This window comes from Apis dorsata, unplaced genomic scaffold, assembly GCF_000469605.1.
Source record: "Apis dorsata unplaced genomic scaffold, Apis dorsata 1.3 scaffold_176, whole genome shotgun sequence".
In the NCBI taxonomy this organism is placed as follows: Eukaryota; Metazoa; Arthropoda; class Insecta; order Hymenoptera; family Apidae; genus Apis; species Apis dorsata.
The window spans coordinates 540,179-559,676 of NW_006263463.1; the positions used below are offsets into that span (position 1 = coordinate 540,179).

Consider the following 19,498-nt stretch of genomic DNA (forward strand, 5'->3'; position numbering starts at 1 on the left):
ACCTTCCGCAAAGATTCTTTCCATAGCCAGAAGTACTAAACAATGATGTTTTTCCGTAAGTACANAACTCATAAATATGTTCTTGTCTTTTTACTTTTCTTTCACAATTATCAACTAATCGCAATGCGATATTATGTCCAATGGCGGTACTCCAGGAATCAGGTTCTTCTTTAGCTAGACCCAATTCAGGATCCAAACCTTCCAAATCACCCACAGTAAATTGATAAGCATCATCTCCAAGATCAAATCCTTCTAATCCACTAAAATATTAAACAAAAAATTTATAATTACTTTTTAAGTTTATTATTAAAACTGTTTAAAACTGTTTAAAACTGTTAAACTAATTATTTTCTAAAAACAAGTTAATCAAAAGAAGTTATATGATGAAAAAAATTTAATTGAAAAAAAATTAAAAAAAAATTAAAATTTAATCAAAAGTTGACAAACCTAGATATATCACGATGTTGTCCATCTCCATCTTTTTCCTCATTTATTGTTTGACTGAAAGAAAAATATAATATTTTATATTTTCAAAATACTTTTTTTATAATAAAAAAAAAATTGTTTATTACATGTCATAATTAAAATTAATTAAAATAGCTTATATTTTTTTGTTTTTAATATAATTTTTAACAATGTTAAAATATATTACTTATTTACAGATATGATAAATTATTTTTATTATGATTTTGATGTTATCTTTTACATAAATATGATTATTTTTTATTATTGTTTTTATAAATATGTTTCTATATATTTCTATATAAATTACCTATTTTCTACATAAATAAAGTTTAAATGACGTTTAAAATATACAAGACAAAAAATAATTGATAAAAATTCAATTTTAATAACTGACTTATTATAATAATTATTTTTAAGATAATATATAAAAAATATAATAAAATATAATAAATATAATAAAATTGATAATTAACAATTATAACTAAAATATTTGGTTATTACCTGTGATTAATGATTAAATCTTTATTCAACCGATATATAATCGCAATTAATTATTATATATTTAATCATTAATTGAATTAAATTAGTTATTTATTATATATCATTATTATATTATATATTATACATTATATATTATTATATTAATAACTATATTTTATTTTACAAGTAGTTTTAAATTATAAGTTAGAAAAAATTGTGAAATATATAATTATAGGAATTTCTAAAAAATGAATACTTAATGAGCATATTTAAGTTGGATATGAGATATTTACATTTATACATTACAGTTTTTTTTAATACTTATATTTCAATTATTTAATCATTAATGAAATATACAAAAAAACGAAATATGTGATTCGTTAAATTGAAATATTAAAATAAAATCTTTCCCAATAATCCAAAATAATATTATTAATATATTTCTAAAAAATTTTTATGTAAATGAAAAATTATCAAATATATATTCTGAGATAGATTTATAGCATGAGAGAGATTATAAATAAAGTTATAAATTTATAACATGGAGGAAAAATTGAAATGAAAGTAATAAAAAAATTTATATCGATTGGAAACATAATACTAGATGCTCATTCCTGATAATGCTTGATAAATAAATTATTTAATAATTTAATAATTGTGAGTTTATTATTATGATCGAATGAAGTTACAATAAGATGTATAAAATATATTATTGAATAATTATAAAAAATTGAAGCAAGCATGTCAGAAGCATAGGCAGGGGTAAGGTGATGTTTCCGTCAATATAACACAAAGAGGCAATTCAATTGCCTTTTAAACAATGTGTGCGAGAAAAGAATCAAGGAACGATAGACACGGGTTATCCTACTACTGTGTAGGATTAATACACGAACAGAAACGTATGAACGCTTCGACAAAATAGGAGATACACATCAGACATCTGAGACTTACTTGACTCCAAGTTTAGTAGCAACTCGCCGCCAAGGGCTGTAGCTTGTCACAGTTTTCTTGCTGTTAATTTCCCTTTAATCGGCGAGCAATCGATCGGTTTGTCGTTGCACGAGAGGGAATGCACGGGGGAAGGAAAAAGCACACACTGCATTAGGGCAACCTCATTTTGCCTTTTGTTTCCCTTCTTTCTTCAGTTTTCTTATTCTATTATGTTTTTTAGTTTTATACATTACTTGATATTTGATACTAATACATAATTTTTGATACGAAAACATTATCTTTTCAAAAACATATTTTACCGCAATGTAAACATATAAATATGCAGCATTAAAAAATCATGTGTTTTTTTAATTGTGTGACTTTATCAAGTTATTTTTAAATTATTAATAATAACTATTATTTTTTCATATTGTATAGTTTATATTAAATTTATAAAAATAATATTTAAATAATTAAGAAAGTTTGGGTATAGAATTTTATATGTTGATTATATAAATGTTTATTAGTTCATGTTAAAGACACGAGGATAAACACGCTAAAGCTTATCATACTATTGGCTAATAAACTGCAAAATTAATTAGAAATAATAAGCTTATGAACCAGCCAAAGCTTCTGAATAATAAGCAGATACAATCTCTTCTAGCTATGTTTTATAAAATATAAAAATTCAATAAGATTTCTTAGTATAAATATAAATATGAAATGTAATAGATTATTTGAATTTTTAAATATATGTAAGTATATTTGGAATTTTTTAAAATATGTAAGTATATTTTAAATTTTAATAGCTGATCATATTGAATTAATAATAAATATATAATTAATTAAATTTAATTAATTTTATCAGATGATATATTTTTTTATAAAAATTTAATAGATAAAAAAGTAAAAAGTTTCTTAGAAAATGCAAATATATATATATTTTCAAACTTATATTTGTTGCAAATAAGAGGAGTTTGTAATAAACTCCAAGTTTAGGCCTAGCCATGCCAATTGCGTGCGAATCTTGAATCACAGATACGCAGATCCAATGCAGGAAATTTATAATTTCAATAATAAAAATTATTTACCTTCCACTTCCAGATGATAATGGTAATGGTAATGATGCAGTAGACCCTCTTTTAACATTGTAGCTACTTGAAGTTGTGGATATGCTTGATGTAGTTTTAATGGCAGCTTTACTAGAATGATTTTTTGATTTAATACATTCTAGTACCAGTTGATCTTTACATCCTTGACTTTGATGTACAGATACTCCACAATCTGATAATAACAATATCAATGAATTAATAAAAATACAAATATATTAATATATAATTAATATATAATTAATTACGGTCACAATGTAGAAGTATAGGTTTATTTGTTGAATGTTTCATACAAACATCACATAGTAAACTTCCCTGAGGTCCTGCCATTATTGTCGTCCATAAATGTTGTTGACTAGTTTTTTTACCACTTTTATCCTATAATTTCATCATAACATTTAAAATTATGTTTTATTTATTTATCTAAACTTTTTATAATATTCTTACCTTTTTTTTACGGAAAAAAATAGATCCTCGTTTTCTTCTACTTTTTTCTGAATGATGATCATCATATACAACTGCACTAAAAATTAATTAAAAAAAATTGAATTATAATTAATGTATAAATATAATTAATCAAAAGAATTTAAAATATGAAACAATGTGAAAATATTCAACAATGTGTAATATTTATAAGCCGTACTACATGATATGTTTACACTAAGTAATTAAAATAAAAATATTATAAATACATAATACATCATTGAGCATTTTGTGAAGAAACAATATACATATAGAAAAATCTAAATAATATTACAATTTTATTATGTGTATATAATTTAAAACAAAAAAAATTTATGATGAAACCAATACAAACCAGTTAATTTTTCCTTTTTTCCCCTTTCTTCTTAGAATGTATCATGTATATATGAAAAACTCTAAAAATATATAATACTTACTCAGTCAATAGTTCATCAAGGGATATCTGAGCATTTGGAGTGCCTTCTCTATCTTCATGAAATTCATGGCTGTTTGGTGTGTGAAGATCCTCAGTTTCAGTCTCACTTCCACTACCCTTTTCATTTCTTTCACGTCGGCTGTACCATGCAGGATGGTAGGAAATTGTCAAGTACAAACACAAAGTATGCGACTATTGTGTAAAAGATGCAAATCAGAAATTCTCGTGTGGTTTTCCACCGAGAGTGCCACATAAGTGCCACAAATGTGCAAAGTTAAGATATACAAAAGAATAAATTCAAAGTAAAATTCGAAAATTTTTTTTAATAATTTTAGAAATTAAATATCATAAAGATGAAATAATATCTTGATTTTAATTAAAGTGCGACTTAATCTTAAAGAAATTAAAAATTAAATATAATAATAAATAGTGCAATCATGCTAAATATTTTCATCTACAAATTAATGCAGGCATTCTTAATAGGATTATTAAATTAATATAATATTCTTTAAAATATTTTGTGAACATATTAATAAATCATGCATTCATTTTTTTATTATTAATTTAAAAATTGTTTAAGATATAAAAAATATATATAATCACAATTAAAATAGACCTAAAATCAAATGCATTTTCTTGTTTCATATTTTAATACTTTAGAGTTATTACTAATTTAATGACATTTTCAACATTATGGATTTGGTATAGAATAAAATTGCACTAATGATTATTAAAATTTTAATTAAATTCCAATATAAGATATATTAAATATATTATTATTCTATTCTATAGTAGAAATATAGTGTAAAATAAAATATTTTATAATCATAAATAAAATTTATGTATAAAGTTTACATGTATATCATTTTTATATATTATAATATTAATTGAAAAAATATTCATTAATTATTACAAAATCATATGTTAATAAAAAACCTATATATTAATCATATAGTTATAAATAAAAAAAATAATAAAAAAATAAAATATTTTAACAATTTATAGATCATTCTAATTACTTAAATTGAGCCATTTTTTTGATTCAATAACTCAGAATCAACAAGCTAAAATTTTCAATAATAAAAAATCAATAGCATAACAAACTATAACAAATTATAAAGGTATTCTAAAAGATATTTGATACTAAATCCCATAAGATAATAGGTCTATTTTGCACCTTGATTTTTATATATCTTATATTAGATATATATAATGTATACAAAATGTATGAGTTGTTCTGTATATTATTTATATGTGATGTAACAAAAAGATTGCAAGTTAGATCATAAAAATTAAATTATTATTTATAAGTATAAAGAATTTATAAAATTAATTTAAAAAATTAAAATTATTAATAAATAATAATATTTAAAAATTCATAATTTATATTTAAATTTATATTATTTCATTGTTTATCAAATTAATACTATAAAATGCAGTATAATATTTTTAAAATTTACATTATTATTGATCTAGCTGTGCAATCTAAAAATATTTTTATTTTACTTACGTTTTAAGTGATGGTGTTGTCCTAGTCACAGTCTCTGCTAAATGAGCATTAACTTGGGGTGTGACAATTGAAGGTGTTGAAATAGATTTCTGAAGAGGTAAACGAGAGCCTGTGAGACCAGGCATCAAACCACTACTGTCTGCTAATCTTTGACTACCTTTGAATCGTTTTGTAATTATCTTCTGATATTCACTCTGTTAAAAAAATTTTCAACTTCTTCATTACAAATCAAATATTCAAAAAACTTGTAAACATTCTCTAAATTACCTGTACTAAATCAGCTTCATTGAGAGAATGAGTACTTGCTTGTGATCTGCATGTTCGATTGCCAACTCCTACAGGTCTGGTACAAGACTTTCCATGTAATTCTATTTCCATTTCACTGTCTAGACTACTTAAACTAATACTGCGTTGTCGCTGAAATTGTAATAGAAAAATATTGAGTATTATAATGAAATAAAGAGATAAAAATTTTAATTTTAAAGCAAAATGAAAAAAGCAATAAAGCAATCATGCTACAAATAAGATGAAAGTATCTTTTAAAATATGTATAACATAATATTAACCATATTTTGTGCTTGTAGATGATTTTGTCCAGAATATCTGCGACGTCCACATCGAGTGTCTTCTAGATCAGTCCAGCTGCGTCTCCTATCTATACCTTGTGCATTCTGTGAACGAGGACCTACTGATGGAAAATGTGTAGGAGAACTATTGGTGGAACAATTAACAAGGAGATCAGGATCAGATCCTGTATCATTATTACTCGAGCGTGGTGCAATTTCAGATGAAATTAAAGGACAAAGGGAAGGACATGATGAAGTTAATCGTTGAGGTACATCATTGTGGGATGTGCGATGATTATATCCCCAATTGCTCAGCGTTAAATCTCTCATACGTTGAATACAATCATGGATTTCATGCAGATGTTGCAAGTTGTCCTCTGCAAGGAAGTGAATAAACTGTTAGCCACAGAAGCACATAAAATTTTATCAAGCAATATTGAATTCAATGAAATGTAATGAATAGTGTTATACAAATTAAAAATTATGATAGCCTTTACATTTATTATAAAATTTAGAAAAACTTGCAAACAATACTCGCAAACATTTTTGTCATTTTGTCTAAGCATCTTTTCTTTTCTTTTTTTTTTTTTTTTAACATCAAAATTGACTCTAACCGAACAAATAACATAACAAAAGAAACAAATAATCAAGAGCATGCATTATCAAAAATTAAAATAGCAATGAATATATAATTGAATGCAAAATTGTTTTTCTATAATTATACAATTATAATATCTGTCTAATTATTCTAGGATAATTTATATATAATTTTATAAATTATATATAATTTATTATATCAATCATTAAAATATTTCATATACATTTATGCAACGTTTCCAATATAATCAGTTTAAGAATAACAAAATATAGGATTAATTTAGTAATTTGGTATTACTTGCATAAATTATTCTATAAATTTATTCTTTTTTATATGTTCGCCTGCATTTTAAAAATTAATTAGATGCCGAACAATTATAACATCATTAACTAAAATAATATTATAATAGTTTTCTTATATTCTTTAAAAAATCTTTAAAAAAGATTTGATCACATAAAAACAGAACTTTGTAATTACTTTTTTTAATAAATGTATCTTCTGGCTTTTATATTTCGATGATTACGATAGACTTAATAATTACATTAATAACAAATCCACAATTCAAATAATGAAAAAAATTTACCTAAAACAGGGTAATTCTTAGCAAGACCAGGTGAATGCGGCGTGACACTGATAATTGGTACCAAAGGATTAGTCTGGATTTGATTATTAGTGCCAAGTGTAAGCAATGAATGCTGCTGTTGCTGTTCATCAGTTCCTTCAGACATTGTAATAGCTGTTTTTTCCGTATTATCTTTGGTGTAGCCGGTTTCAGTAATTATATTTCCATGTAGATTTAAATTGCCAAGATCTCCATTAATAATAGGTATACGATCGCAATCAGAATGCGATGATCCCAAATAATCAGTTATTACATCTTCTTCGCTATCTTCCCCACTATTTGGACACTCATCTATAAATATATTAAAAATAAATTTATCAATTATGAATATATATTATAGATATAACAAAGTTTTTATTATGTAAATTTAATAATTAATTAATTTAGATAATAAAAATACGAATATTACAACATAAATTACTCAAAAATTATAAAAAAGATAATAAAAAAAATACTCTTTTGCGAAAAAGATGATACTCGTGTGCAAGGAATGTTGCATTTCGTGAACTGCATCAAGATATAGGAAAACCAATATTCAAATGTCCTCGCGCATATCGACTCGCGAAGGGAACAAATAGGACCCGCTCGTGACAATTGCAGCAGCATCTCATCTTCACGTTAGTAATGTATAAAGGCATATTCTATGAAAATCAGGTCAAATATTTCTATAATGCTATTTGTATTTATATCTTTATAAATATGCAAATATTAATATGAAAAAGAAAATTTTGTCAAATTTGAAATTTTTTTTTTAAAAAGAATTCTATTATTTAAAAAAAAATTAAGCTAAATTCATCGAAATTAATTAAATTTTACTATATTAAAATTGATTACAGATCAATTATCAAATGTCACAATTCAGAAATAAGAATATCTTATTAAATCAATCTAACATTAACTAATACATAAAATTAAAACTCTTTATTTAATCCTACTATTTCAATTAATAATAAAACATATTTCATCATAATATTTGATCAAATATTTATGTTATATTACATATGATACTTAAAAAAAATGAATTATGAATGTTGATTATATGAATTACACGGATATTAATGACACTTCTGGTGAAAATATTCAATCAATTAACATATTGTATTTTACCTACACGTTGACTTGATAAATCGTTTATTGTCATCCCAATATTGAGAATAAGTAAAAATGGTCAAATCATACCAAGTATTTTTCCGAGATAGACACACTGTTGCTTTTCCCCGTAACTCCCAAGCGCGAATTGATCCGTTGGTCCGCGCGTGCCACCCCGCCTCTATACACCCCCGATCCTTAATCGACCTCCAAGCTTTAATTTAATACTTTTATTTCTTTTTTTAATAATTTCATCTTTTGCTTCTGTCTTTATAATTCATTTTTTACATAATTAAATATTATTTCGGAAAGTTTTTATTACTATTACTATTTCAATCGAAATATTTATAAATTCAAATCATATATCTATGGAATTTTATTTTTAATCAAGAATCATTATATTTCACATTGATTAATGAAAATTAATTATTTTATCATATTTTTAAAATTTTTTAAATATTAAATATCTCTCAAAATATATATTTATATATCATCCACTTATATATACATTAAACAATTTATTTTAAAATTGGGATTAAAATTCATTCCAATTTGTTTATTTGAATCTTTGCCAGAAAAAGAATAATCATAAATAAATTTTAAAATAATTTAGTTATAATTTATTTCAAATATTTTTTTATTAAAGAGTTATAAGAATGAAAATATTATTGTGTTCATTTATTTTATAAAGATATAAATATATTTTTACATATCTAATATTTTTTAGTAGTTCATTTTTATTGCTTTAAATATTTAAAGTATTAATTAAGTATATAATTTTTAAAAATCAATATGCCCTTTATATTACTTTCATGTTTATGAATTATATCCAACCATTATGAAATTAAAGATATGTTTTCAATATAATTATATATTAATTAATTATATATCCTATAATTATAATAAATGGTAATCTTACTTGAATATTACTATATTATCAAGAAGTTTATTAACATTAAATTAATTTTTTATAAAAAAAATTATTATTCAATACATATACTATATATTTTTTTAATTTCTACTAAAAAATAAAAAAACTAAATAACAAAATCATATTAGAAATATATTTAAAATATTATAAAATAATTAAATTATAAATTTAATTTAAAAATATAAAAATAAACACAATATAAATTAACTAAAATTATAAAAATGAACATAANAAATTTCTACTATTTAAATAAGCTTTTCAATATAATATATGCTAAAATGTAAATATATTTAAATTATGTGATTCTAATATATTTTAAAAATTTATATAATAAAAAGTTTTATTTATAAATTTTATATTAAAAAGCTTTTATTAAATAAAATATAGACAGGATATTAATTCTAAAAAATATTAAATATTTCCTTTTTTAATATTTTATTGCATACAATAAATAAATATATTGACAGATAGAGAAAAATTATTCATATTCTTGTTTTAATAACAACTTACCAAAAGAAAACGGAGCCAGTATTTCCTGTCGTTTCTCCATCTTTTTTATTTCCAATAATTAAATGAATATTTAATTTTTCAGAAAACGGAAACTGAAATATTTGAAATATACAAATATTATTAGATAAAAATTTTCGTTTCAAAAATATCTTTATAAAATATTATATAAATTTAACAATTATAATGTATATGATATTTAATGAAAAATATAACACAGTTATTGTATTTTTTTCATTGTAAGATAGAAAATATCAATTATGTATTAAGTATTTTACACTTTGATAAAGACGATATTTTGTTACCAAAGGAAGCCGTATTGACAGGTGAACGCTCGATTTAATTATTTTGCTATATATATATATATATATATATAGCAAAATATATATATATATATATATATATATATTATACATTACTTAAATAACAAAAAAAAAAAATACACACCTGAAATATAATAATCTTTATAAATCCATTAATATTATATGCGATTTATTATATTTAATTCTTTCATAAGCAAATGAAATGTTGTATCAATCAATCTGTATCATACAGTCAAGGCACGTCAACCATTTTGTACTAGCTGAACTATATAAGTAGCAAGAAATTGTAGAGATGCGGTAACGCATGTGATGGGAATAACAGTATAGAATTAAGCGCGTATTTAAAACTTATATAAAAATTTATTGTTAAAATCTATTTATTGAAAAATGATAATTTCAAGAACAAAAAGAATATTGATAAAGAACATCGAAGTAAAAATTTTAAAAATATATTGTATTTATTTTATTTAAATTATTAAATATTTAATATTGTTATTATATATTCAATATAAATGAAGATATAATATGTTTTGAATATATATTTTAAATTAAATTATATATTATATCATATTTATATAAATTTAAAAAAAAACCAAAAGAAAATATCATTTTTTAAAATAAAAGAATTAATATTTTATCAAAAAATATTCNTTAAAATTAAATTAATTAATACTTTGATAATATCAAAATAAATTAATAATTTTTTTTATTTTTTTAAAATATATTTTTTATATATATCATTTTATATACATTTTGTATAATATTTTATTAATTCTGTACATAAAATATTTTCATATTTCTTTCAAATTTTAAATATGATATAATATTTTTATGCATTTAAACGATATTTTCAAATTTAAACAAATCATAATATATTTGTCTGTCTATTATTATATCTATATGTTAGTAAATTTTTTTGTCAAGTATCATTAAAATTATAAAGTAATTTTAAATTTACATGCTTGGCCGTACTGATATTTGATCAAGGAACTGAATGAACATCGAAATATATCCGAAGTGTCAGTGTAAAGAACTGTCAAACTTTAAAAAAAATGACAGTATTTTATAATGAATTTACGTCTAGTTAAAAATAATTATTTACAAAGAATAAAATTAATAAAATTAAAATTTTATGTGAGAAAACAGTATTTATATTCTATATTATTTAATCATTATTTATTTTAAATTTTAAAATATATATATATATGTATAACCTAAAAAAATCTATTATAATTTCGAATATTAATTAAATATTATCACGCAATATATTCCACTATTAGTTTACTTTATTTTTATATAATTTTAATATTATGAACGCATATAATGGAGATTTCAGAGACAAAAAACCTTGTTAGAGATTTAGATTTAACTCTACAACCTCGTATTTTTCCACGATATAAAGCTTGGCTTCCTCTTGCTACACAACAGGTAATTATTTATATAAAATGATTATTCTCTGTATATTATGACTTTATAAATTTATTATAATGGTCAATGGCTATAAATTCTGTTTTTTTAATATAAATCAGTTTCCAAAAAAAAAATGAATTTTAATTATAAAAAAATAAATTCTTTGATTAATAATAGTAATTATATATGATAATAATAATTATTTATATTTTAATATTATTTATGTATAAAATAAGATTTTTATGCACATGCATATTATGCATATGCTAATTTATTTTATAAAATATATATTTTCAGTTAAGGCTTAGGAATCTTATACAAATAATAGGATGCAATTTAAAAACAAATATAAATAATGAAATTTGTTGGTTTTATTATACTCTACATAGAACAAGTATGTCTTCTCCTTTATATACAAGTGAAATAATTGATAATGTAAATCCAAAATGGTCAAGTTTGGAAGCACCAACCATATATGCTACCAATTATTCTACTGCCAGTGGTGAGCTTTGTAATCTGTTAGTACCTTGAAAATAATCATGTGCTCATAGGTATAATTAAAATTAATAATTAAATATATTTTTTCTATCCAATTTATAATCAAATAATAATGATATAATATTTAATTTACTTTATAAATTTATATTATATTAAATATATAAAAAGAGTATTTTTCTTTTTTTTTTAATAGAAGTCATTGTAAGATTATGGAAAAGAATGATTGTTAATAATATAACTACTGATATAACTATATTTACATGGGGCATATCTTTTACTGGCTTGGCATATATTGGTCCAAAATTACCAAGTACCTTAGAAACTATTTTAAAAGAAAATTCTCTAATTTTTCAATTTCATGGTGGTTTTTTTACACCAACATATTGTTTTGCTGAAACTCCTGAATTGAAAAGATATCTACGTATAAAAGTTAATTCATCTGAAATAAGAGATAGTTATACTGTGAATAAACTCAGCAGTTTGAGAAATAAAATGCAAGCATTAAAACAACAGACAGAATCAGTACAAACACTTCGAATGCGAATTGCTTCTGGAGATAATTTTCAAGCACCAAAATATCCACAAAGTTCATTAAACAGATTATTTCAACCTCGTAAAGTAAATAGGGAGAAAAAAGCTGAAATAATAAAAATTCGCAAAGAATTAGAAATAGCAAAATTTAGAACAAAATTATTAGAACAAGAAAGAGCAAGAAAAATGGGAGAATTGAGAATGTTAAATCAGATGCATTCTAACATTATGGAAGAAAATCAAGATTATGGTATCAATTATTAAATTATTTATAATTAACATTATATTATAATTTAAATAAAATGATTTTAATATATTTATTAAAATTAGGTTCAGATTTAATGGAAAAATACAGGGAATTAAATAAAGATATTGAAAGATTACATGAGTGGCGACAAAATCAAATAGATACAAGAGAAACATATATTCAATTGAGTAATCAACTTGCTCATAGAAGAAGACAATTGATTTCAGAATTAAGTTTAATATATCCTATTTCACAAGTATGTGTATGATATTTCATAGGACATTAAATTTTAGAGAAAAGTAATATGAAATGAATCACAGTATAAATGAATGTATTTATATGGCACAGGATGGAAATCGAAAATTTAGAATACATGATGTTCATTTACCAGATAGTGAGGATTTAGAATTATCAAATGATACTGAAGTTGCTGTAGCATTGGGATTTGTTGCACATAGTACACAAATGATTGCCAATTTTCTTAATATACCTACTAGATATCCTATTATACATTATGGATCACGTAGTAAAATTATAGATCATATTACTGAAAATTTACCTGATAATGAAAGACAGTAAGTATTTTTATTTTTTATTTATTTTTTGATTTTTATATGTATAATTATAATGTTATAATTATATGTATAATTATTGTATAATTATTGTATAAATATATATTGTATAATTATATATATATTATATTATATGTATAATTTTTTAGATTTCCTCTTTTTGCTCGAAGTAAAGATAAACTGCAATTTCGTTATGCTGTTTATTTATTAAATAAAAATATAGCTCAATTAAGATGGTATTGTGGCCTTCCAACAACAGACTTAAGGGCAACACTTTCAAATCTTGCTACTTTAATAAATATTAAACCAAATCAATCTCAGTATGTTATGTTTTCATGATAATTAAATATTTTATAATTATAATGTATATAATTATTATTTTTTTAATTATAAAATTTTTCCTTTTTTGTAGTTTAGATAATTCAAAGCGAACATATTCTACTTCATCTTTGGATATTGAAGTTGGAAATAATAAACAAAGTATAACACCACCAATACAAAAAATAATTTTTGAGAAATGTCATCGATCTTCACGATCTATGAGTCAGTTGAAGAGTATAAAATCTTCTCTTGGTTCATCCTTAGATCAAGGTTTAGATAAACCTGTACAGTCTCTTGTTTTAGGCAGTCAATCAAAGCGAATTTGTAAATCAGAAGAAAGTGCCATAGACAATAAAACATTGGTACTAGTAAAAGATAGATCAACTAATAGTAGTAATGAAACTTTAAATAACGCTATTTTAACTAATAAATATATAAATGATATAGACAATGAAGATAATTTTCAAATAAATAAGGTTGCAATAGAAAATAATATTGAAATTATGATACCAACATCAGTGTCAAAGACAATCAATGTGGATAATTTTGAAGGTTCAGTAAGTGTAAGAGATAGAAGCTCGAATTCTATAAGTAGCTGTGAAATGGCACTTACTAGTAGTCAAAATGGGGATGATAGTTCAAATGATAATAATACAAAAAAAGATGAAACTAGAGAACTTATTTCAATTACTAATGAAATTTCAATAAATATTAATGATGTTGTAGATAATGCTTTAAAAAATGGAAAATACAATGAAGATTATAACATAAAAAATCAAACTTCAAAAGATTATAATAATCTTAAAATATTAGCTAGTGATAAAAGTTGTAATGATCATGAACATACAGCTGGAACAGAAATCTCAACATATAATAAGGAACATTTGGCTAAGTCATGTTTATCTTTGGATGATATAATGTGTTGTGCTTATGAAGAAACTGAAAAGAAACAAAGAACGAGTTCTATTTGTGGTTATCCAGAAGAATATCTTTCATCAAAATATCTTACATCGCGAAAACGATATAATTCTGAATCAAAGTAAGTATATATTAAAATATATATATAAGAAATAAAATAGATATAATAATAAAATATATATATATTTTTTTTTTACTAAATAATTGTCTTTTTTTTATATATATATAAATAGAAAAGACCGAATAGATTCTTTACATGCTAAAAATTGGTACCACAATAACACAAGTAGAGAATCAATGGTAAATAAATTTTAAATGTTAAAATTTTTATAAAAATATAGTTCTTTATTATTAATATAAATATTTTTTTATATTTTAGTTGGAAACGGAATTAATAGAAACAGCACAAAAATCAGATTGCTATTTATATGATGAAACAAACAAATGTGACTTCCAAGCATCAAGTGAATACATTGACATTATTAGACGTAGTTCAGAAAATGTATATGCTCGTACTGAAGCTTTAGCTAATAAGAAAACTAGTTTTAAAGTTATGAAACCACGACTGTAGTATTTATAATCTAGGATATAACAAAGTGCTGTTAATTGTTATAATAGTTAATATTTAAACGCACCAGACCCAACAAAAATTCACTGCATGCTATATAGAAAAAATTAAATTAATATAAATACTGTTACTATTATGAAAATTGAAAATAAAACAATCTCATATATTTCTTCAACTTATAAAATATAAAATATTTATATTTATTATAATTATTTATTAATTAAACAGAAAACATTATATTTGTTCATTATGTTAAATAATATTTTAATATCTATATCTATATGCTTTTTATATTCGATGAAAAATTGCTATATGATAATATACCATTTCAGGTACTATTACTTACATAATAAATTTTAATACATGTGTGCAATACATGATGGGTCGTGCAATAATAATTGTGCTTTTTATTGTTTACACAACATTAAATAGATAGAATATAAGAAAAAAAATTATAATAATGATTCTTTATATATAATATTAAAATTAGTACATGTTTATATTTTTTTAATTATGTAAAGTTATTATGTAAAGTTGATATTGTTAGCATTCCTATGTAAAAATAATATTATTAAATTGACTTAATATCCCTATGTAATTTAAAATAATATTTATATATATATATTTAACAGATTTCAATATTTTGAACATCTGATTTCAAATAATATTTCAACATATTGATTAATAATTAGTTTCTAAAATTAAGTCTATTAATTATATAAATACTAATATTTAGACAAATCTATATAAAAGGACCAATTGAAGAAAATATTATTAATTTAATATATTGGATTAAATATATTGTAACTAATAATTATGATAAAGAATATTTAATGGATAAAGAAAACAATGAAAATTAAACAACTATTGAAATTGTTATAACTTATTTCAATGTAAAAAGAAAAACAAAGAAATTAAATTAAAAATTACTAAATATGTTTAAATAATTTGATATAAAATTGTATAGATTTACTGCAATCATGTAAGTATATATTTTTTATTAAATTTAAGAAGTTTTATAGTATTATAATGTACTATAATGAATAATATATTAAAATATAGATACATAAATTTTTTTCTAATTTATAACTTATGAATAGAATAATTTATATTAAATGCATCGGAGAAATGATTAAAAATTTTATTATTATTGATAAAAGTTTATTTTTTATTTTATTGTAGTTTTAAGAGGATTTAATAAAATTTACAACATTTTCAACATCCTAATATTTTAAAAAATTATACAGTATGATCTTTTTATTTATAACATTGCAAACAAAAATATGTTGCTATTTTTTATAAGATTTATGGCAATAATTTTTTAATTTTATTATATTATTATACTCTTATATATTATTATAGTCTTTACATACAAAAATAAATATTAAATGGCCACTGAGATATTAAAAGTAAATTAATGTATGTAATATAAATGAAAATGTTCATTTTAAAAATTCATTAATTCTAGTCAGTTTTGCACTTACATCCCATAAACGTAATGCTACATTAGGATCTAATTCTTTTTTTGAAACATAAAGTTTACAATCACGGTAAATATTACCACTTTCATTAGATAAGGAAGGTTCTATTGCACAATGTAATACTGTTTGTGCACCCTATAATAAAAATATAATAAATATAATAATATATTAATTATAATATATTAAATATTACAAATTAATATTTTGTGAGACATATTATATATAAAAAAAAATGTATAAAAAATAATCACCTGATTTGCAGTACGTAAAAATAATAGAGCAACAGGTGAAAAAATAATATAATGAAACCAACTCCTTTTAACATTTCTGAATAAACCAGTGTAAGTGAATCCAGGACAAACCATGTAAACATTAATACCATTATCTTTTGTTCGTTTAGCAAGTTCAATACCAAAATAAGTATTTGCTAATTTTGAATTACAATAGGCAGGATTCATGCGTCCTTTAACTACCAATCCTTTTTCACAATTTAGATTGGAAAAATCAATTATCCCAGATTCAAAAAGTTTAGATGTCACAATAACAATTCTATTGAAAAAAACAATGTAATTAAATATATAAATAATAAATTTAACAAAAAAAATAGATATTTTATATGGATATTTAGAAATTGATATGTATGACAAACCTGTTTGGTCCATTTTGTTTTAAATGTTCCAAAAGTAAATTTGTAAGCAAAAAATGACCTAAATGATTTACTCCAAAATGAATTTCAAATCCATCATCAGTTAAAGCTTGTTCTTTGAAAGGAACATATACTCCAGCATTATTAATTAATACATGAATCTCTGCAAAGTTTTTTATTACTTCCATAGCAAATTCTTTTATTGATGAAAATGATGCCAAATTTAATTCCATTGGCACCTAAAAAAATAATACCATACTTTTATATATATAATAGTAAAGATTAGACATATAGATTAAAACTATAATATTATATCTATTATATTGATTGTAAAATATAAATAACTAAAAATAAATAAAATTACCAATTCTCCAGTAGATATTTGAGTGCGTATATCAGATATAGCATTTCGAGCAGTTTGTATATTTCTACAAGCTAGAATAACTGTAGCTTTTCTTTTAGCCAATTCTTTTACTGTTTCTTTACCAATACCAGAATTAGCACCTGTTACAATGAATACTCGACCTACCAAACTGTCTGTATTTTTACATCTTCCCCATGTACGTTCACGACATTTTCGAAGTAAACCAATAAATAATACTACTGGTAAAATGAAATAACACCATGAAGATACCATATTTGCTTAGGAACTATGACAATATTAAGTAATATTTATTTATATGGAATGACTAATCAATATTTGATTATTCACGTACTATGAATTAAGAAATCACGCAATTTTAAAAGATGTTTTATAAGTTAACCTTGTTTATTACATATTTCGATATTAAATTTATATTTCACAAATTGTATCTTAATATAAAAGTAATTACTGTAAAAATATATTCGTTCATTCATAATATATAATTATTAATATAGTAATTATTAAATTGCAACACTTAAAAATTCATTAATAAGCATAGTGATAAAACGTTTATACCTATCGTAAACGAATAATTTTCTATCAATAAATAGAGAATATATATGTATATATATATGTATATATATGTATCTATATTCATCAATAAATTTAATAGATTAATTAAAAATTTTAATCATAAATAATATTAAATATAATAAGATTTAAATAATAATAGCAGACTTTTAATATTATTTCATTTAATTTGTTTCATCTATATTTATGAAAATAGTATATGTATAATAAAATATTATACGTATATATATTTTAAAAACTTTTTTAAAAGTATTTTCTAACTATTATTCGCAATTTTATAACAATATTAATATTTATAAAAATATTAATCTTATTATTTTTAATAAAAAGACAATTATTTAATTATAAATATTAAATATATAAATATTTTTATTATTTATGGTTTTTTATTTTTATATTTTATGCTAATGTTTTATATCATATATTAATGTTTTTAATAATCTTATCTCAATAACAATATATTTTATCTTACTTATGCTAATCTTCTATCTTATTCTTCTCAATTCAAAATATTTTTATATATATTTTTATATTTGCAATACATATAATTTTATAATAAAATTTAGCTTATTTAATAAAATATTTATAAGTCCATGTAAAACCTAATTACATAAATCATTATCTATATGTAATTTAAATAATGATTATATTATATGTTTATTGATTGGAAATATACTAGATGGCAACTCTTACTCTTATTATCCATATGCGATAAAAAATTCTATATTTATTGAAAGAAGTGTAAAAAATATAATAATACAAGTAATTTAATTCTTTAACTAAATAATAAAACTTAATTATTTTTATCATGGGAAATCTTTGTCTATCTTGTTGCAAACAATCATCTTCATGTGAAGATTTAACGCCAGACTTGGTAAGATTGGAAATTTTAAGGTTATTCCAAATAATAAATATATTTCTTATTTAATATTTTTCATTGATATTTGTTTTTAATTAACTCAATTTATGTTTTTTGGCATAAATATTTTATTTTAAAATTCTTTTTTTTGTATTACAATTATATATTTAATTTTTGCATAATAAATTTTATATTTATTACATTTAATATTATTAAAAACTTTTTTCCCTTCATTATTATATTAAAAAAAAGCTCCTTTAAGAAACTCCGTGTTTATTTAAAATGTATAAAAAAAATTTTATTTAAATAATTTTTTAATATGATATAATAAATATTTATGAAAAAAATATTTTTTATTTTTAATATCTAAAAAATTATAAAATATTATTGTAACATTAAAATATCTAAATAATATATTTCAGTAATAAAAAAATTTTAAGAATAATTTTTTAAAAATATTTTTT

General features: G+C 21.4%; 4 protein-coding genes across 6 annotated transcripts in view; 2 read left to right on the plus strand and 2 right to left on the minus strand.

Annotated features, from left to right (window-relative positions):
- The window catches only part of LOC102679859 (A-kinase anchor protein 13), a 15,491-nt gene extending 5,192 nt beyond the window's left edge, over positions 1-10,299 (minus strand). Inside the window, 14 exon segments of the mRNA XM_031509809.1 lie at positions 1-66; positions 68-260; positions 448-501; positions 1,897-1,968; positions 2,967-3,159; positions 3,233-3,362; positions 3,432-3,507; positions 3,884-4,021; positions 5,393-5,586; positions 5,660-5,809; positions 5,959-6,335; positions 7,140-7,469; positions 9,709-9,809; positions 10,162-10,299. Coding sequence (XP_031365669.1) covers positions 1-66; positions 68-260; positions 448-501; positions 1,897-1,968; positions 2,967-3,159; positions 3,233-3,362; positions 3,432-3,507; positions 3,884-4,021; positions 5,393-5,586; positions 5,660-5,809; positions 5,959-6,335; positions 7,140-7,469; positions 9,709-9,748 — 2,013 coding nt within the window. The 5' untranslated portion in view covers positions 9,749-9,809; positions 10,162-10,299.
- A 669-nt stretch (positions 10,300-10,968) lies between these two features.
- Positions 10,969-15,274, plus strand: LOC102680569 (UV radiation resistance-associated gene protein). Of its 3 annotated transcripts, XM_006614375.2 has the most exons (9): positions 10,969-11,456; positions 11,736-11,940; positions 12,130-12,717; positions 12,798-12,970; positions 13,063-13,289; positions 13,436-13,606; positions 13,699-14,646; positions 14,759-14,825; positions 14,905-15,274. In XM_006614375.2, the coding sequence occupies exons 1-9, from the start codon at positions 11,352-11,354 to the stop codon at positions 15,094-15,096; spliced, it is 2,676 nt and encodes an 891-aa protein (XP_006614438.1). In that variant the 5' UTR covers positions 10,969-11,351; the 3' UTR covers positions 15,097-15,274. The 3 variants fall into 3 exon arrangements, with proteins under 3 accessions (XP_006614438.1, XP_006614439.1, XP_031365690.1); XM_006614376.2 differs by lacking the exon at positions 10,969-11,456 and having other exon boundaries at positions 11,736-11,956; XM_031509830.1 differs by lacking the exon at positions 10,969-11,456 and having other exon boundaries at positions 11,798-11,989.
- A 970-nt stretch (positions 15,275-16,244) lies between these two features.
- On the minus strand, positions 16,245-18,180 carry LOC102680799 (retinol dehydrogenase 11-like). The gene is made up of 4 exons (XM_006614377.2): positions 17,585-18,180; positions 17,224-17,459; positions 16,826-17,123; positions 16,245-16,709 (listed from the first exon to the last, which is right to left on the minus strand). Exons 1-4 carry the CDS (start codon positions 17,855-17,857, stop codon positions 16,536-16,538), a joined length of 981 nt encoding a protein of 326 aa, XP_006614440.1. The 5' UTR covers positions 17,858-18,180; the 3' UTR covers positions 16,245-16,535.
- A 673-nt stretch (positions 18,181-18,853) lies between these two features.
- Positions 18,854-19,498, plus strand: part of LOC102680939 (small VCP/p97-interacting protein) — a 1,775-nt gene continuing 1,130 nt past the window's right edge. The window contains exon 1 of the mRNA XM_006614378.2: positions 18,854-19,049. Within this exon, the coding sequence (XP_006614441.1) occupies positions 18,984-19,049 (66 nt within the window). The 5' untranslated portion in view covers positions 18,854-18,983. The remainder of the gene's footprint in view (positions 19,050-19,498) is intronic.

Bases quoted from the DNA above. Each gene is read 5' to 3' on its own strand.
- LOC102680569 (XM_006614375.2), top strand. From the start codon at position 11,352: ATGGAGATTTCAGAGACAAAAAACCTTGTTAGAGATTTAGATTTAACT. The intron at 12,718-12,797 runs GTATCAATTATT...TATTAAAATTAG, and splicing joins GGAAGAAAATCAAGATTATG to GTTCAGATTTAATGGAAAAA. The intron at 14,647-14,758 runs GTAAGTATATAT...ATATATAAATAG, and splicing joins CGATATAATTCTGAATCAAA to AAAAGACCGAATAGATTCTT.
- LOC102680799 (XM_006614377.2), bottom strand. From the start codon at position 17,857: ATGGTATCTTCATGGTGTTATTTCATTTTACCAGTAGTATTATTTATT. The intron at 17,460-17,584 runs GTAATTTTATTT...TTATTTTTTTAG, and splicing joins AAATATCTACTGGAGAATTG to GTGCCAATGGAATTAAATTT. The intron at 16,710-16,825 runs GTGATTATTTTT...TTTTTATTATAG, and splicing joins TTTTACGTACTGCAAATCAG to GGTGCACAAACAGTATTACA.